Genomic DNA, 18,091 nt, shown 5'->3' on the forward strand with positions numbered 1-18,091 from the left:
AGTCGCATTTATTTAGAAACAAGAACCAAGAGAAAACATTACTGTCTCCAGCCGCGAGAGGGCGCTCTATGTTTACAGGGGTAGACTACAGGAGCACTGAGCAGCATAGAGCGCCCTCTCATGGCTGGAGACGGTAATGTTTTCTCTTCGTTCATGTCAAATTAATTTTGATAAATAAGTCGCACCTGACTATAAGTCGCAGGACCAGCCAAACTATGAAAAAAAAGTGTGACTTCTAGTCCGGAAAATACGGTAAAGTACTTTATATCTACCTTAAAACCTTGAAACGCATAAACAAAATAATCATTTCTGAACATTTGTTTCAAAAGAACATAAAATTATAAATTTAACTGTATATACAGACTATATAAGTTTTTTAAAAACATTTTATATAAAATATCTATTATAATGTACTACATTACCGGTCAAACGTTTGGAATACTTAAGATTTTTAAATGCATTTTTAAAAAGATGTAATATATAGCACAGCTGCATTTATTTGATGGAAAATAAAGTAAAAAAAAAGCAATATTGTAAAATACTTATACAATGTAAAGGGATAGTTCACCCAAAAATTTAAATTAAGATGTTTATCTGCTACCCCCAGGGCATCCAAGATGTAGGTGACTTTGTTTCTTCAGTAGAACACAAACTCAAACGGTTGCAGTCTGTCAGTTATATAATGCAAGTGGATAGGTAGGAATCATGACTTTGACAGTAAAAAAAAAAAAAAACATATACAGACAAAACCAAATTAAACCCTGCGGCTCGTGATTATACATTGATGTGTAAAGACCCAAAACGATCGGTTGGTGCAAGAAATTGAACAGTATTTATACAGTTTTTTACCTCTGCTTTTCACCGTAATGTCAGAACTGTCCGGATCGCTTCCTCAACAGACGGCACCTGACTTGTCTTCTTCTTATTGCTTTACGGCAGATCACAGACTTATAAATGCATAACCGCCACTTATCTCTCAAATGGACCATTGACACTCTATCTACAACCTCAATTAGGAAAATGGTTAAATGATTTACACAAATGGTTAGTTTCTCAAGGGTTAACAGTGGTTACGGATGTAATTAATTGTCAATTTTGCATTACATTTTCCAAGTTACTCATTTTATTAACAAGTCACTCATTTACAATACATACTTATAAGCGTTTGTCTCAATTTATGCATTTTATGCGTATACATATATATTGTAGAATGTGTACATAATGTGTATAGTGTATAATAATGTGTAGTGATAACTTTATGTATGTACATATTGCATATAATGTGCAGTGCTAACTGTATGTCAAATAGTACACTGTGTGTACTGACTATATGTATGTGCATATTGCACATTTTCATCTTTTGAAGTCTGTATGATTAAATGTAAATTGTTTCTGCAATTTCTGGAGCATGCTTCCAAGAGTTTCAATCACCAAGGCACGTGCTGTGACAATAAAAGTGACTTGACTTGAAATGCATTTGAAACAAGTTTATTTTACCTAAATTTAAAGCAATACTGAAATATTTCATTTAAAATATAATATACAAATATGTCCAACATCACTTTTAAATAAAATACAGAGTAAAAAGAGACTCAAAGGAGAGGAAAAGGAACAAAAGATGATATTGTGCGGTTTTCTGCCATTTTAATCACATTTGGGGAATCTGGTCAAGCAAATACCCCTTTAAGGCTTACTTGATTTGCATAAACATGACTCTTCCTTAGAAAAAAACGAGTACAATGCAACATCTCAAAAATACAGACAGATATTTTCTGCTGTTTTATGACCCAGTGTTCTGTCTTAAATGTTGTCGGGTATATTCCCACACCAGCAGGGCGGCGCTCACGTGCACGTTGAGGGAGCGGGTGATGCCGTGCTGAGGAATCTCCACGCACACATCCACCAGCTGCAGCAGGTTTGCAGGAATGCCTTCTCTTTCATTACTGTACAGACACAGACACAAACACCAGAGTCATGCATCAGGCTAATTTAATTATGCTTTCTGCTACCAAGAAGAGCACAGCAGTCTCTGCTTATTTGGCCATGAAATGACTGAATGTGCAGTTTTGGTTCCTGTATTTGCTTCAAAGGAAATATGGAACACGTGTAATAACTTCAGACCAACAACTGTTTGAAGTACAAACATGAACCTTGATTTTTAGGCAAAATTTAGAATACAACTCTGTAAACAAGATGAGAGGAGATATTTTCCTGGACGAGAAAGACATACATTTTCCATTTTAACCTGTAAATCTACCAAAAGTTAAACTTTAAAAATTACTCTAGCATATATTTGAATAAAATAATAAAAATCACTTCCTTAAAGAAAAGACTGTACATTATAATGTATAATATGTATAATCTATGTTCATTTTAATAACTTTTAGTTAAGTACACTAGCATATGGATAACCAAATATCTTAAATACAAATGACTAAATAACACTATTATTTTCTTTGTTTTTCATTAAAAAAATATATTATTACAATTCTATGCATTCTTTAAAAATGCAGAACATGTTACAATTTTTTCAATAATAAATCTGACTTAAACTGCCACTCTCATCCTGGAAGAGAAAGGCTAATATATCTACAAAAAGTTTGTTTTGTTAAGTTTTAGGAGTACACTACATAGCTGACCTAAAAGCTTACATTAAAAGTAAAAGAAACTAAAGTAAAAAATAAAATTGTTTTGATAGTACAGGGTTTTAAAATGTATTCTGTAACAGTGTAGACAATATGAATGTCAGTCAACTGTTTAGACCTGCTGCTCAGTGTACGGATGCTGATTGAACTAATAAACCAAGCTTTTAAATAATAAGTCTGACTTGAACTGCTGCTCAATAGCTTTGAATCAGAGGGATAATCAGGCATATTAATTCAGTAATTCACACATCTGCTGCGCACAAAACATCAGGTGGCTTTACTGCCTCTAAGACAAGTGACACAGCAAGAGCAATCATGAAAACCAAACACACACACACACACACACACACACACACACACACAGAGACACTTGTCTCAAGACTGAATGATAGTTGATGCTTGTTGTAGGTGTATACTGTGCATATATGTTGGGTGATTTTGCTGATGAGCGCTCGTGCTTGTCTCTTTTTCCAGCAGCATTCAAATCTCACAGGGAGAGACACATCAATTACCCTTATAACATTAAAGGGTTAGTTCATCCAAAAACGAAAATTGTCATATGTACCTAGGATGACTTGAGGGTGAGTAATTTATGGGCTAATTTTAAATTTTAACCCTTTAAACTGCACTGTCAGCGGACACCGAGAGGCTTCTATTTTCACATTCCTTCACAAAGACTATCCTGGCCTAAACAAGTCATCAAATCAAAGATCACTTGTTTGTGTGCTGCATTCATGTAAAATGATATCAACAAGTAATTTAACAATTAAGGGTCAATTGAATTTTTCAAAATGTATTAAAATATTATTTAAAAAATACAAATATTAAGTATTAGTATTTCTAAAAACCTGACATTTAAAATCATGTATTTTAAACTGCTTCCTTATCATAGTCTTAATAATAAGGGTCATTGATCTTTAAAAATGTATAAATATCTTTGCATTAGATAACAATATATCAAACCAAAAAGTTACAAATTCAAAATGTGGTTGGCAAACATTACTATAGTTAAAGTTAAAAATTATATCAGTAAATCATGTCAGAATTTGTTTTTCTCCCATTATTTTAACAAAATCAAAATAACAGTTTTTTTTTTTTTTAATTAAAGCTATTTTTTATACAAGATTCAGCTCAATTGTACAAACAATTTAATTATAATGATTTGTTTACAGTGTACTTAGGACGGGCATCTCCTAATATGATTGTAATGTATATTTTTGAGTGTACAGACAGGTGTTGGTTTACCCCAATAGTAGGAGGCTTTTCTCAGGAAACGTGTAATCTCGTAAACTCTGGCTGTTGGATGTTTGCTCCACACCTATTACCCAGTATCCCTCTCTCCTCTTCAGCTGCAGGAAATCTGACAACTCGGCAGGCTTCACCTGGAAAACGAAGGCATAGAACTTGACATTTCTGAAAGGCTTCATTAATCATGACAGATTCAATCAGTGCAATGAATCAGATTCTACGTCTTGCTCCACAGAACCAGGCTTACAGCTTCTGATGCTTCTGTATAGTGTGTGTATTCGGCTGATGTAACGTATGATTATGATGAATAGCATCTCTAGGCTTGTTTAAGCCCACACTCAGAACAACTATGAAAATATGAGTATGTCTCAAAAGGTGCAGTGTGTAATTTCAGCACCACTGGTGACACCAAATGGAATTGCGCTCTGTTTGTTTCAGCAACATGACTCTACCAGTGGTGTCAGTTTATGGGTGCTTTACCAAACAATGTGTAGCATTGAAACTTGTATGTAGAGAGTCACTATTTTTACAATTCTGATTGGTGTCAGATCAGATTTTAAGCAATAGATATATTCACTCTAGGGATTTGAATAGGATTTGATCACACACACACACACACCTCCAGCATCGGCAGCCACAACTCTGAGGACACACTGAGGACCTGGAACTGTTTGTCATTAACATGTCGCAGACTGTCCAGAACCAGAGCTTTGGCTCCGAAAATCTCACATGTCCTGCACAGACCTGGAACAGACACACAAACACTTGCAGTTTAGTGCCATGATGATCTTAACAGTAGCGTGCACATAATGCATAAAAAAACGGATGCCTTAGATTGATAAAAGCTGACGGTCAAGGCATTTCTATTTCAAATAGACGCTGTCTCATGCAAAGCAAAGTCTCATGGTTTCCACAAAAAATATTAAGCAGCACAACTGTTTCAGAAGAAATGTTTCTTGTGCAACAAATCAGCATATTGGAATGATTTCTGAAGGACACGTGACACTGAAGACTAAAGTAATGATGTTGAAAATTCAGCTTTGCCATCACAGGAATAAATTACATGATAATATATATTAAAATTGAAAACAGTTATTTTAAATTGCGGTTTAATTTCACGATGGTATGGTTTTTACTGTATTTTTTAAATCAAATACATGCAGCCTTGGTGAGCATAAGAGACTTCTTTCAAAACCACGTAAAAAAAAAAAAAAAAAAAATTCACATTTGAGAGTCGTAGCTGACTGTTTAAATATTAAACCCATCAGTGGTTTCTTCTATCAGTCTTATTAAATGCAACCGCGTGCATCAATATTTATTCATGAAATGTGACTGAGATAAAACTGAATGAATGAAAACCATATGCCTATCAAACCAACAATAACCGGTGTGTGCAGAATGTTTGAATGAGATGAATGAGCCTTTTATAATGAGCTTGTGTTAAAACTGCTTTGCTTGGTGACTCAGAGATGACGATTGAGCTGAATGCCTGTTATAGTTACTGTTATAGTTAATGATGACATTCAGGAAAAAAACAAAGACCAAATTTAATGTAAACAGTTTGAGATGCTGCAATATTTGTCATTTCAAGGAGAATAAAGGCCATCGCAGGATGTGTTCTTCTGTTAAAAATAGGTCGATGGAGCACAATGCAAAAGAACAGAAGTATATTTATAAGTATGTCTGGCACGTGTACACAGAAGGACAGTAAAAAGGCAACTTTAAAAACTGGAATCTTGCGCAAATTTATATTGAAAGGAATAATTACAACAATAATATTAATGTCACTTTAATGTAAAAATTTAAGATGCCAATTTTAATAAAAGTCACTATAATTCACTATAATAATAATTTGTCTATTTATTTGTCTTACCGCCCAGATTGGTGGGCTTGTCAATGAGAGATGCGACCACCAGGAGGTTGCTGGTGAGTTTGCCCAGGCGGGCTGCTCTCTGCTGGGCCATGAGCTCAGGCTCCTGCTCCTGGACACTCAGCTTCCACGGAGTGATTTTCTTCTGAACTTCTGCCCAGCGCTCTTCCTGCTCCAAACCACCTGTCAGACATAAAACTTTTTACAATTTGAATTAACATTTCAAATATCGGAATGCTTTCGCCTTTCTCTTAACAAATTACCTGGAGCCACAACAAACTGAACATGAGAGCTCTATAGTTTATAGAAGTACAGTAGTAACAATTATCGTGTTAAACTATGTGGAGAAAACCAATTTTAATTGCAATAAACAGGCATGTAAATGCCTTAATCACATTATTACTGCTCTAGCCAAAGTGCGCATGTTCTCAGATGCACACAGATGCCACATATTCTTCACATTATGAATGAACTCAGTGACATTATTCTAAAGCAGTCTTGGTTTATGGGGGTGTTATAGGGTCCTAAGCACCCTCAAACGAAGGCAAAAGCTCCCTTAGTTAAGGCTGCAAAAGTAGGATATTTATCGTTTTCATGTTACACCCACATGAAGGGAAAAACAAGGCTTTCCTCCCATGACCGCCAGTTCTTTTTATGAGGTAGTAGTAATGTAGTAATGTAGTAAGTAGTAATGGAAGACATTGATATTTAAAAGGCCAAATTCAGACTGTGTTGATGAGGCATATTTTGTACAGCCAAGCGGATGAACCCAGAATATAAACACAATGCGGCAAGTTTAATATTAAATATTTTCCCATAGAAAACTATTATTTAAACACTTAACCATTTAGCGCATCACGTTTATGTTCTGGGCTCATTTGCTTGCCTGTGCACTTTAAGTGTTTCCACATTAAACGTTTTAGAACGTACCGCTGTTTTTAGTGATTGAAAGAATGCAGCAGGTTCTTTATATGGATTGACTCATTATTGAAAACAATGGCATTAATTGTGCACATGTAAACATAGTGAGTGTTTTCAGAAGTGTGGTGTGGTTCCAGCTCTCTGCCACCCTCATGTGGTGAGCACCTTTGTCCTGCTGGATCCAGTCACCGGGCTGGAGTTCACAGAGATCTGTCACAGGGTTCTTCAAGGGCAGGGCAGCATCGATCGGGAAGTCAACAAAACATTCAAATTTCCACAGTGGAAGCCACTCATCTTCTGCCAGCTCCGAGAGGAGAGGAAAGCTCTGGAATATTGTCTGGGGAAGCAGAGAATGTGATGCCTCTGGTTCATAACAGCACGGAACAGACCAGATTATACACTCAGGGTGGAAGAAAGTGAGAGAGAGAGAGAGAGAGAGAGAGAGAGAGAGAGAGTGTGAATGAAAGCTCTCACCTCAACACTGTAGTCCCTGATTGGGTTAAAAGCACTGAAGAAGAAATGGTCCTGGATTCTAGACCAATTTTTCATCGCATTTCTGTGGGGGAAAAAAATATATTTAAAAATCTCTGATACCTCCAGGTTTCTCATGAGAATCTAAGAGAACCCTGGAAAATCAGTACTACAAGTCACTATAACTCAGGATCACAGCTCTATTAACATTATAAAGCCTGACATATGCTATAACAGTTTGGTTTATTGGGGGGGGGAAAAAAAGTAAAAAAAGTTTTTTTAAGTAACAAATTTGATACATCAGGCTTTTATGGCTCATATATTATGAATAAAAAAGTTTTTTTTCCCCCTGTTTTTGAAGGAGCTCTATATTTTTCTATATCAGTGGCACAAACGGAGGAAAAAAAGACAATTTGGTGCAGGTAATCTTACAAAAAAATAAGATGAAATTCTGACATATTAATGTAAATAAATGCAAATCAATTACATCTTAATATAAAAAATGTAAATATAAAATATAAAAATGTTTTTATTACATAAATTACTCCTAATAATATTTGTAAGATTATGATCAAATCAATGCCATGTTTACTTTATAAAAAGCGGTAAAAATTTCACATCAAAAAGACATGTGAACGATGACCTGAAGGGGGACATTTTTAGAATTCTACTACCTTTTACTTGCGAAGGAAGTAAAACAAAAAAAATCTAGGGTTTATAGGGTTGAATCTTTTCTCACCCGGTGTTCTGCATAGCTTCAGCCTGCTGTAAACAGGCCTGAACCACTGTGGTCAGTCCGCCCAGGTGTTCCTCCAGGAGGACACAGGCGTCCTCCAGCTCCCACACCCTTTTAAGGGCGAGCAGGGCGTACAGACGGATGCTGAAATTATGACTGAAACACCACTGCAGGCTCACCTCCACAGCTCTACGCCACTGCACCTCCTGAGAAAGACACCAGCAATACAGTTAACCTTTTCAAATGTTCACACTGGCCTCACAGGAAGAAGATATCAGATTCAAATGATGAAACTCCACCTTATCTTGCAGTTTTGGGAGGAGGACATTCAGGTGCACAAGGACAGAGAGAAAAGTGCATATGCTTGTTTTTGTCTTCTCGTGATCCTGCGAAACAAATAACTGCACGGTTTACAAGAAAATGACAGACGTATCTAGATAATTAAAAGACGTTAAAAAAAAACTTCTCCTGTCCTAGTTTAATCTAGCTATTTTTCCTACTCTTCTGAATGCCACTAATAGTGAGTAATAATCGTGAAACATTCAGGAGTGGATTTGATTTTTATGTATGCTGCATCTGGTTGTAGATTCAAGTTTGTGTGCTGATGAGTTCAGACTCACCTGACTGAAGCAGTTCCACAGGTTCTGGATGTGTGATGGGTTCTGGTGGAGGACCAGGATCAGGGTCCACTCGATCAGGTACTTGACGGACGCTTGGTTACTGCAGAACCCGGCCTCACACACCTGACTCAACACACACTCCGACACAAACTCCTGTGACAGATAACATCAAAATAGCCTGCTGAACTTGAAACGGTGTACACAGAATTTGAATATAACAATCATTTTACTAACAGAATTTATTACTTTTTCTACTTTATTACAGCTATATCATAGCTATTTTAACACTTAATAAAATAAATGATTGATTAAACACATTGCATTTTATCAACAACAATAATGACATTTTAGCAAACAATATTTGTCTGATTAAGAGCCATATGGCTCAAAACATCCCTGTTAGTGAGAACTTGCAATAAATATATTGTGTTGCAACTTCTTCCATTTTGCGAATGGTTTTGTGGTTGAGCAGCATTATTGAACTTGTTGCTGCTGGATGTGCATACTTTTTGTTGAACAGGCAATATTTTGGTCGTATCAAGTAGCAAGATTTTTTTTTTAGGTTATTGTAATTCATTTGTATTTCTAATGTTCTGTTGCAACTGGTGAAAACATTACTTTAGCAGTTCAAACATAACCTCTATAAAATATTCCTATTCGTTTTAATTATTATTTGTAATAATTATCATTTATATAATTTGTCTTACAATGCAGGCTTGTTACACATCCATCAGATTCAAATTAGCAATATTTAGAGGAAATTCTGTTTAATTAAAAGCATAATTCAGAAGCAACATAGTGATTTAATAATAGCAGAATTGCTACTGGCCAAAAAGCTTGAAATCAAAGCATCTCTAGGACAAAGTGGATTAATATGCATGCGTGTGGTGTGTTGGTGTAGAGATCTAACCGGTCTGAGTTTATGCAGTAACAGCAGCAGCGTCTGCCACACGCGGTTCTTCACTCGGTGCTGGATGGAGTTGCTATAGTAACGTACTTTGGATTTCGAAATCTCGGCATCCTGAGGGAAAGAATAGAGACAAAGGAGTGAACTTTAATCAAAAAACACATGCAATAACCATGAGATGGGCCTTTCAAAACACAATCAAACACACACTTATTGTTTCCAGGAAGTGCTGTCTTTAAGAATTAAACGTCCAATTTCCAATAAGAGCCGCAGTTATGAATTGAACACGAACCTTTCTCAGTAGTCGCTGCACGAGCTCTTCCATCAGACGCTGGTGGAGCTGATCAGATGGATTCAAGCGGCAGAGGAAAGCCAGAACACACACTCGAGGAAACTGATCATCCCTGTTATCACTGGAAATGAGATTCAGAATAATAGATGTAAATCAGCGCCAAAGTATGTGAGCAAAATAATAGATTTTGATTCAAGCAGTTATGCACCACATTTGTAAAAGTCCACAGTTAATTGTGTCAGCTCCTAAAATGTGCATCATTCATTTCAGCTGTATAGTCATTTACTTGTCGGTTACCCCAGCAACAATATTTTTTTTCAAGAATATTTTATGATTTTTCTCCCCCCAAAACCTTTCTTTTAGACGCATTACAAACAGTCAGTGTTGTGGTTTACCTGTTGACAGCTGTGTTCGCTGCACAACTATCACCAAGTTGCTCAACATAACTTTGAACCTCCTGAACAAGCCTGAAAGCAAAAGAGAAAGTGTTTTATTTTATAATTTCAAGTATAGTTCCAAATAGGTTTTGACCATATCACATGTCCAGATCACTTTGCCAAATGATTTCAGTTATTTCAAATGTCCTAACAGCCTAAAACAGCAATATAACCAAAGCCCATAACAACACATGGCCAATCAAATAAATAATACAGTAAACAATAGGATAAAACGACGAATTATTTCCATGTTTTTGTTACAAAATAATCTCTCTTTCTCCTACTCTCCCTTACAAATGCACACACATATAGTACAGACACACAGGAAAACATCTATGCACAGAAACAGGTTGTTAGTACTGCTCTGATGAGTTTAGCAGTAAAATAGTTTAGCAACTTTAAAGCAACTTGTCATTTTTTACTAGCGAGGCTGTTTTTGAAGTAGATGAACTTACAGTTTCTTTATTAGTAGGAACGCTGCTGCTAAACACTGTTGAGAGAGATTTTTTTCATGTGTTGTTTTTACTGTGCACTCACCTTTGGTCTCTTCTGAACACTGGGCCGTACACACAGGCCTCGGTCAGGATGTCGAGGTGTAAGAGAGCCGAACTGAACACAGGGTCTGCCTGGAGACCCTCTGCTGCCCCACAGGGAAGCCATGTCTCACAGCAATGCTGGATCAGAACATTAAACACTCCTGATCGGACTTGTGCCAACTCCATGAGCTCAGTCAGAATCTGCCAAAAGCCAGAACGCTTTTATTATATAAACTAGCTACATGATGCTGTTTTCTGGATTACAAATGGCACATTTTCCTGACCTGTTGTATGCAGGCTGTGATTCTGGGATTCTGTTCCTCTGTGAGCTGCAGAAGGCCCCGGTGAAAAGCTAAGCGCACGAATCCCTGCAGCGTGGACCAGAAATCATGAGGGTTTGTGCTCAGAGCCTGAACTGCCTTCCACGATGCACATATGGCCTCAATGCACAGAGATTCATCACACTGCACCACCTGGTGGAGAAAACAGACACAGCAACTAAACACCAGTTTGAACTCACATCACCACATGATCAAAAATAAACTAATTATGTATAAATGAAATTTGGTAATATAATAATATGTTACTGAAAATTGTTTGGCACAAAAAACCTAGACTAAAATTATCCACGGACTTCAAGCTAAATAACACCTAGAAGAGAGTAGAACATATTTTTAATACTTTTAAATATGAAATGCTAATAAAACAAAGCTAATAAGATCCTAACTTAAAGGAGATGCAACTGCGGCCCACCTGTGGTACGACGGATGCCATGAAGTCCAGCACCGGCACAATCAGATGACCAGGAAGTAATGCTAGAGCATCCACAGCAGCCCTCAGGACCACAGACGCCACAGGATCCCCAGGGGTCCCAGCAGACTTCTGCAGAAAACTCAGACACGTCCACTGATCTCGAATAAACTGGGCCACGATTCGCCCCCAGTCTTTCAGGACGCCACTGTCCACCGGATCACTGTTAGAAACACACATAACTCATAAATGAAGAAGTGATAATGTTCCACAAGTAAACTTACTTTGAACTAAATGTATCCTCTATTTTAATTCTAAGATCAACAGCAACCTAAAATGTATAAATATATTTTTAGAGCTTGACCAGACCTGATTGTCACAGTTGTGGGTTTCAGTAATGTATGGTTGAGATGCGGAGATGATGAAGGGTAGAAGTAGTCGCTCAGCGAGTGAAGGGCTCTCATGGCCTCAGAACGGTCGTTCAGGACACCTCGATCAGCCATGTCACACAACAGTGCAAGTGTGGCCATACTGACCACTCTCTGAACCTGCCCTGACACAGATGGATTCTAGAACACACACAGTCGAGATACAAATGGGAATTGTATCAAACATGCAATCATGATGAACAGAGTCTGAGGAGACTAGACTATGCGCTGCTGCACCTGTTCAGAGGGTTCACCGAGGATCCTCAGGCAGTTCGTGGTGATTTTTGGGATGTAGTTTTGCTGCAGATTTGAGCCATACCACGACACAGTGGAATAGGTGAGAACCAGCTCCCTTAATACTGAGAGATAAAGACCAGACCTCTCCACATCACATAACTACAGAAAGAGAGAGAAAAGAGATAAATCCCCCGATAATCCAGCCAAACCAAATGGTAGTGGTCGACGGACCAGGTTTCGACCTGGCAGACCATCTTAGTGATGGTAGACCAACCTGGATCAGCAATAACCCAGTTTTAGCCTCCCGGGCCTAATTCTTTTCCAGCAGGATTATATGTGATGCATGAAAACACTCACCTCTCTCAGTTCCCCGCTCAACCTCCTGAGCAGAAACTCCTGCACTGATTCCACCACCGACAGCAAGAGCGTCTTTAACGTAACAGCCACAACATCCTCTACAAACATTCAGACACACTAGCTTCAATACTTTGGCATGTTAGTCTTATTTTCTCAAACACAACACGCACCATTCTCCTTCTCCGTGTCCGAGCGTCTGCGATGCAGCTGCAGCAGGCGAAGCAGTAACTGCAGACTCTTGTCCGTCTTCTGCAGCACCAGATAGACATTAGTGCTGAGTCTCTGCAAGACGTCCAGAAGGGGCTGGAGAAGCAGTTCTAGACCGGGTTCCTCACTCCTGGTCTGCTGAAGGTCGGCTGTCAGCAGTACAGTCCGCACCAGCAACTCGGCCTCACTTGGATCAGGTAGACTTCCTGTCTGATCTGAAACTGTGAGATGGTGGAAAATGTTTTGGAGCCATGTTTTATAAATTAGGTAGATGATATTGACCTTAAAATTTAAGAATCAAACGTATGCCAACTGGGGATGTTTCAGTTGCAGATGTCGACAGTTATGTTGTTCCAGAATTAATAAAAGATGTTAATGTAGCAACATGTCCAATATTGTTCAATTGTTGTGCTGTATTTCACCTGAGCTGGCTGGAACTGTGAGAAAGGTCTTCAGGCGCTGCTGGATGTAGCTGAAAATAGAAGCTCCGTCTCTGTTTTGGGTTTCAGCGTGAAGCTCCTCAGAGGAGCCCGGATCGCCATTGGTCAAACGAAAACAGCCTTCGTTAGCCTGGAGCCAATTACATAGCTGTGATGGGAGTAAAGTTAAATGTCTTGTGAACCTTAGTTCTGATTAAATACTTTGGGATTGGGCAAGATTTATAAATTCTGGTTTAGTTCAAAGACTTTGAGTTTACCTCGTTCCAAAGTGCTGTACCCCGACATAGAGACTCGTCAGCTCGAAAATGTAAAAGAAAACCAAATAACTCATCGAGAGACACCGTTGACTGTCAAAAACAAGAAACCCATTCAGATATCACTTCTGACAGTTAAATGAGCCATTATGACTTAAAACAATCATAATAAAAAGATTGAAACCTGTATAATCTTGAATTCCAAACAAAACTTTTAGAAAATGACACTAAAAACTAATTTTTGATTAGGGCATATTCAAACTGGGTGCATTAAAACTTCTTACATTTCGCCCACATAAATAACATCTTCACCAGATGACATATTTTTGCTCAGTTTTCAATCAAATAAAAATAAAATTGAGGTGTATTTTTTTCTCCTTCGTTCTATATTCTCACTCATATCATACAAAATTAACTTATATGATACAAAACACATACGAAAACTTTAGCCTGAATGTTTTTTTTTTTTTTACTTTTTCCATTAAAGTGCCCCTATTATGGGTGATGAAAGGTTGATTTTTTGGTTTTGTCCCCAACAACAGGTTGACATGCATGCAATGTAAAAAAAAAAAATAACACTTACATTGTCTTATAATATGCATTTATTTTTTCCTTATTTGCTCAACAACTCCTGTGTATAAAGTTACGGCTTATTCGCTCAACGATTTATTTTCCTAAACTAATGTTTATTGTGGACGTCACCATAAAATGGCTTGGGATTCGTTTAAAAAATTAATCGTTTCAATGATTGAGAGTCGACTCTTTCTTTTAAGAGACAGTAACTTTATACAAGGTGCACTTTCAGATTTAACCCTTTGCAAGATGTTTTCATTCACTTAGAGCTGTGTTACACACTACACAAAAAAGTCAATTTAAAAAATCCATAACAGGGGCACTTTAAAAAAGCAAATAATCTGACTATTATTTCATATGGCAGGCTTTATACAGGGTTAGGGATTTGAAGTAGAAAAGCTACAGTACCACATCTGTCAGACACAGAGCAGCACGGAGCAGAAAACACTGTGAAGCTCCTCTCAGAAGAACCTGGTGAGTGATCATGGTGCAGCGCAGAACTTCTCTGAACACAAAAACACGAGCAGATTATGTGACTTACAAATTTATCGCAACAAATACATTCTTTTGTCTAGTCGGATCTCATAGATCAGTCTCTGGACATTCTCTCAACCAATTAAATCAGTCAATTACACAATTCACATCACAGCATGCATTTGAAACAGCACTGAAGAATTCACATGTATGCTGGATCCAACTTGTAAAATTGTTACATTTAGTTTTTTGGTCAAATTGTAATCCATAGGCAGTTTATATCTGTCTGTTTAGAAGTAATGATAATGCAAAACAAAATATTCTAAAATCATGTGTGCTTTACAATAGATACAAACAGTAGCACCTCTCCCTTTAATTTGAACTTAACACTCACTACATTTCTCCAATGGCAGGATCACTGGATTCCAGCAGCTAGTAGTTTGTACCTGAATGCATGAAGTCCATCAGATCCTAGTAAAGGACAGGGGGACAGACAGGACAGGGCCTGGGACAGAAAGAGCAGAGGAACCGCGCACCAGTGCCGTGAACCCAACCGCTGAACGAGCTGCAGCAACACCGAACCTGGTCACGACAACAACATCAACCGCACATTTCAGATCAGCATAAAACATCCTGGAGAAACCTTTTCATGGTCTTATGGAATAAACTAAAACACAAAGACCGAAACATCTCCACAAACAAAAACTGGATCTCTTTACCTCGGTTCTCTTCTGGCAGACTTTTGAAGAAATTCACCATGAACATCTGGAGTTTCACTCCAAGCTCTGGACAATCTCTAATGTTCTGCTGTGGTGCTCTGTGGAAACAAGCATTTTAGGATTCAGAGCAAACAATACAACTTTATCCAGAATGAAATGTAATACCAGACAACAGTTACCTGTGATAGAGAGAGCTCTCTGCAAGAACATCCATGAGAGGACCGATTACAAACTGACAACCACAAGAATGTTCATGATTAAGATTTGTATTTATTTATCTCATAATGTGACATATCTCTGGGTTAAACGGAGTATTACGTTACAGTATCTCATAAGGTATAACATCCTATTATCTTCAGATTCATGGATGGATGGATACCTGTGAGAATGCCAATGCAAACGCAGGACGACGCAGTGCTTTCAGTTCTAACAGGTGATTGACTCCCTCCTTCATAACTGCCTTGTTCTCACTGTGAAACATGCGCTGATACACACACAGCAACCAGGACGGAGAAAACAGCCCACCTGAGGATGGAGAGAGTTGGAGAACAAGATTAAGCAGAGATTAAAGGCCAGTCAGCAGAAAACTGTATAGTGGTAAATCCCGCCATGAAAGTAATGTGGCCAACCTTGGATGTCAGTCGCCGTTGTCTCAACAAGCATGTCGATCCTGTTGAGTACAGGTCGAATCACGTGAATCTTTATTAAAAAAAAAAAAAAAATCACATTTATTTCCACTATACATTTAACATTTATAAATTATTAGCAAACGCTTTTATCCAAAGTGACTTACAGTGCATTCAAGCTAACAGTTTTTATCTAACGTGTTCCCTGGGAATCAAACCCACAACCTTGCGCTGCTAACGCAATGCTCTCGCTAATAAGGCGAATATACAGATTCATTCATTCAAAATGAATTTTTCTATTCTGAACAAAACCAGTGGGGTTGTGTGAATCTGAAAACCAAAATAAAGTATTCTTACCTGGTTTTCCTCTAGAGTCTCCAATACTAGAGCATAATCTTCCCAGAATTCCCTCAGCGACTGCTTTTTTTCTGGAGACCATCTGAACAGGATCTCATCTGCAGGGATCCGAGAGATGCATATGTGAACATTGCTAGAAATCCTAAACCTCTTCCACACCATGCATGTTGTCTTACCCGTGTTAGGTTCCTCGCTAGTAAACACATCTTCTTTCTTGATCTCTGCCAGTGCCACACACCTAGTGAGCAGGTAAAGCGCCCGTTTTCGGGTCACACTGTCCTTGTGGGTCAATCCGGCCTGAATTGCCCTAAAAAACATTTGAGATCTTCTAGGGTCCGGCCGGGTCGGAGAGGTTTCAGATGAGTAAAGGTAATCGGAGAGAGCAGTGAGACACAACAGAACCCGAGCTGATACTGATTCTGTATGATCTCTCTGATGCCAATGACAGTAAATCATCCCATATCTGATGTAGGACTTCGGATTCAGCGTCTTTATCGCAGGACTTGAGTATGGTGAACCAGATCCGGACTATGATTTTTGAGATTATGGAGTCAGAGAGGTCTTTGACACAGCAAAGGGTGCAGGACAAGGTCCTGGAGATGATGTCTCTGTCATATGAGATGCTGGATAACAGCACTGCAGTGACTTCAATGGCAACATCCACGTCAAACCTGCTGGTTTCAGGGTTGCCATCATCTCTCGTCAACAACACAGGCAGAAGAACGTGACTTACCTTCTCAGGTACATCATGGGTCTGACAGGTACTGACACACGCTGCAAAGAGTCCACAGAGAGCACTGAGCATATCTTTCCCTCCATCATCTGCACCGGAGATCGTTTGCATTAGTGGCATGCACTGGTTCCATAACACTGACTGCACTTTACAAATAAAGCGCTCCTCTTGTGATTTACTGGAAAGCTCCTTGATCAAAACAGTTAGAGCTTCAACCTTATCTATGTCGGGGCGTGATGTGCTTGGCCAGCACAACGTACTGAACAAATCCTCGGGATCGGGATGGTGGGACAAAAGAGTGTTTATCAAAAAATTAGACATTTTCTTACTAACGTTAGCCCTTTTGAGTTAAAAACATCCACAGCTTTAAAATAGCTAAAATCCGGTTCGATGATTTTGCCTGCTAGACACGTGGGAACCGCGTCTACTTCCTGAAATATTACGTGACCGATCGACGCATGCGCTGAGTGATAATGGTTGTTGCCAGCAGGGGGCTCATGGCGACTGTTATTTATTTATTGGTTGATTGTTTATTTTTTGCTATTTGAATGGGAGGTCCGACTTTTCTTTTGAACATCGATATAGCTGTTCGGATCATTAAAACATCTTTATTTAGTTATCTCCATTTGCATTAATATTGCCTACTTATTATTTAGTTAATTTCGACTGAAAAGGCTTTGCAAGTAAAAAAAAATTAAATAAATGAAAAATAAAAAATTGCACAATCTGTCAGTGACTTCATATTTTATTTATGCAGCTGTATGAATGTGTTTTGCCCCATATTCTTTGCAGCTAGTAACAAAATATTTGAGCGTATGAGTTTCTTAACGAGTGATTGGTAGATTAGGATTCCAATGCACCTGCACAGTATTCAAGAAAGGTCTAGGCTAAATGTTGTGTTTGTGGGAGAGAACGAAAAGTTTGCACATTTTGTCTGTAACGTTAAATTCACTGATACATGTGTGGCTATTCTCAACTGGGGTGCATTTTTGGGTTCTATAAAAGAATATGAGGTTGGGTCCCCTGCAGCACCAAACATACACTGTTTACACTAAAAACATCACCAAACACCAATGACTTGCACATACATATGGCAATACACAATACACAATCCAACTATTCAAAATATTCATCTGCAATATAATAACACTGACCTATTACTTTTGCTATTGCATCAGTTAGCTACATAATTCATTCAGAATCTTTATATGGACATAGACTTTCTGTGCCACACTATTCTGCTGATATAGAAT

The 18,091-nt window shown here is 38.2% G+C and overlaps 1 protein-coding gene across 1 annotated transcript; it reads right to left on the minus strand.

Annotated features, from left to right (window-relative positions):
- Positions 1-1,472: 1,472 nt before the first annotated feature.
- On the minus strand, positions 1,473-17,311 carry LOC113112277 (probable methyltransferase TARBP1). The gene is given in 30 exon segments (XM_026277693.1): positions 1,473-1,943; positions 3,891-4,027; positions 4,513-4,637; positions 5,767-5,946; positions 6,850-7,021; positions 7,159-7,240; positions 7,895-8,097; positions 8,191-8,277; positions 8,512-8,664; positions 9,422-9,532; positions 9,711-9,831; positions 10,106-10,177; positions 10,685-10,884; positions 10,968-11,156; positions 11,437-11,656; positions 11,803-12,002; positions 12,099-12,257; positions 12,456-12,553; positions 12,626-12,883; positions 13,085-13,250; positions 13,360-13,449; positions 14,338-14,434; positions 14,850-14,985; positions 15,123-15,220; positions 15,302-15,354; positions 15,502-15,647; positions 15,752-15,821; positions 16,106-16,203; positions 16,282-16,546; positions 16,548-17,311. Coding segments are annotated over 30 exon segments (4,761 nt in total). The 5' UTR covers positions 17,160-17,311; the 3' UTR covers positions 1,473-1,780.
- Between the last annotated feature and the right edge of the window lie 780 nt (positions 17,312-18,091).

The sequence above is a fragment of the Carassius auratus genome, chromosome 13, assembly GCF_003368295.1.
Source record: "Carassius auratus strain Wakin chromosome 13, ASM336829v1, whole genome shotgun sequence".
NCBI lineage: Eukaryota > Metazoa > Chordata > Actinopteri > Cypriniformes > Cyprinidae > Carassius > Carassius auratus.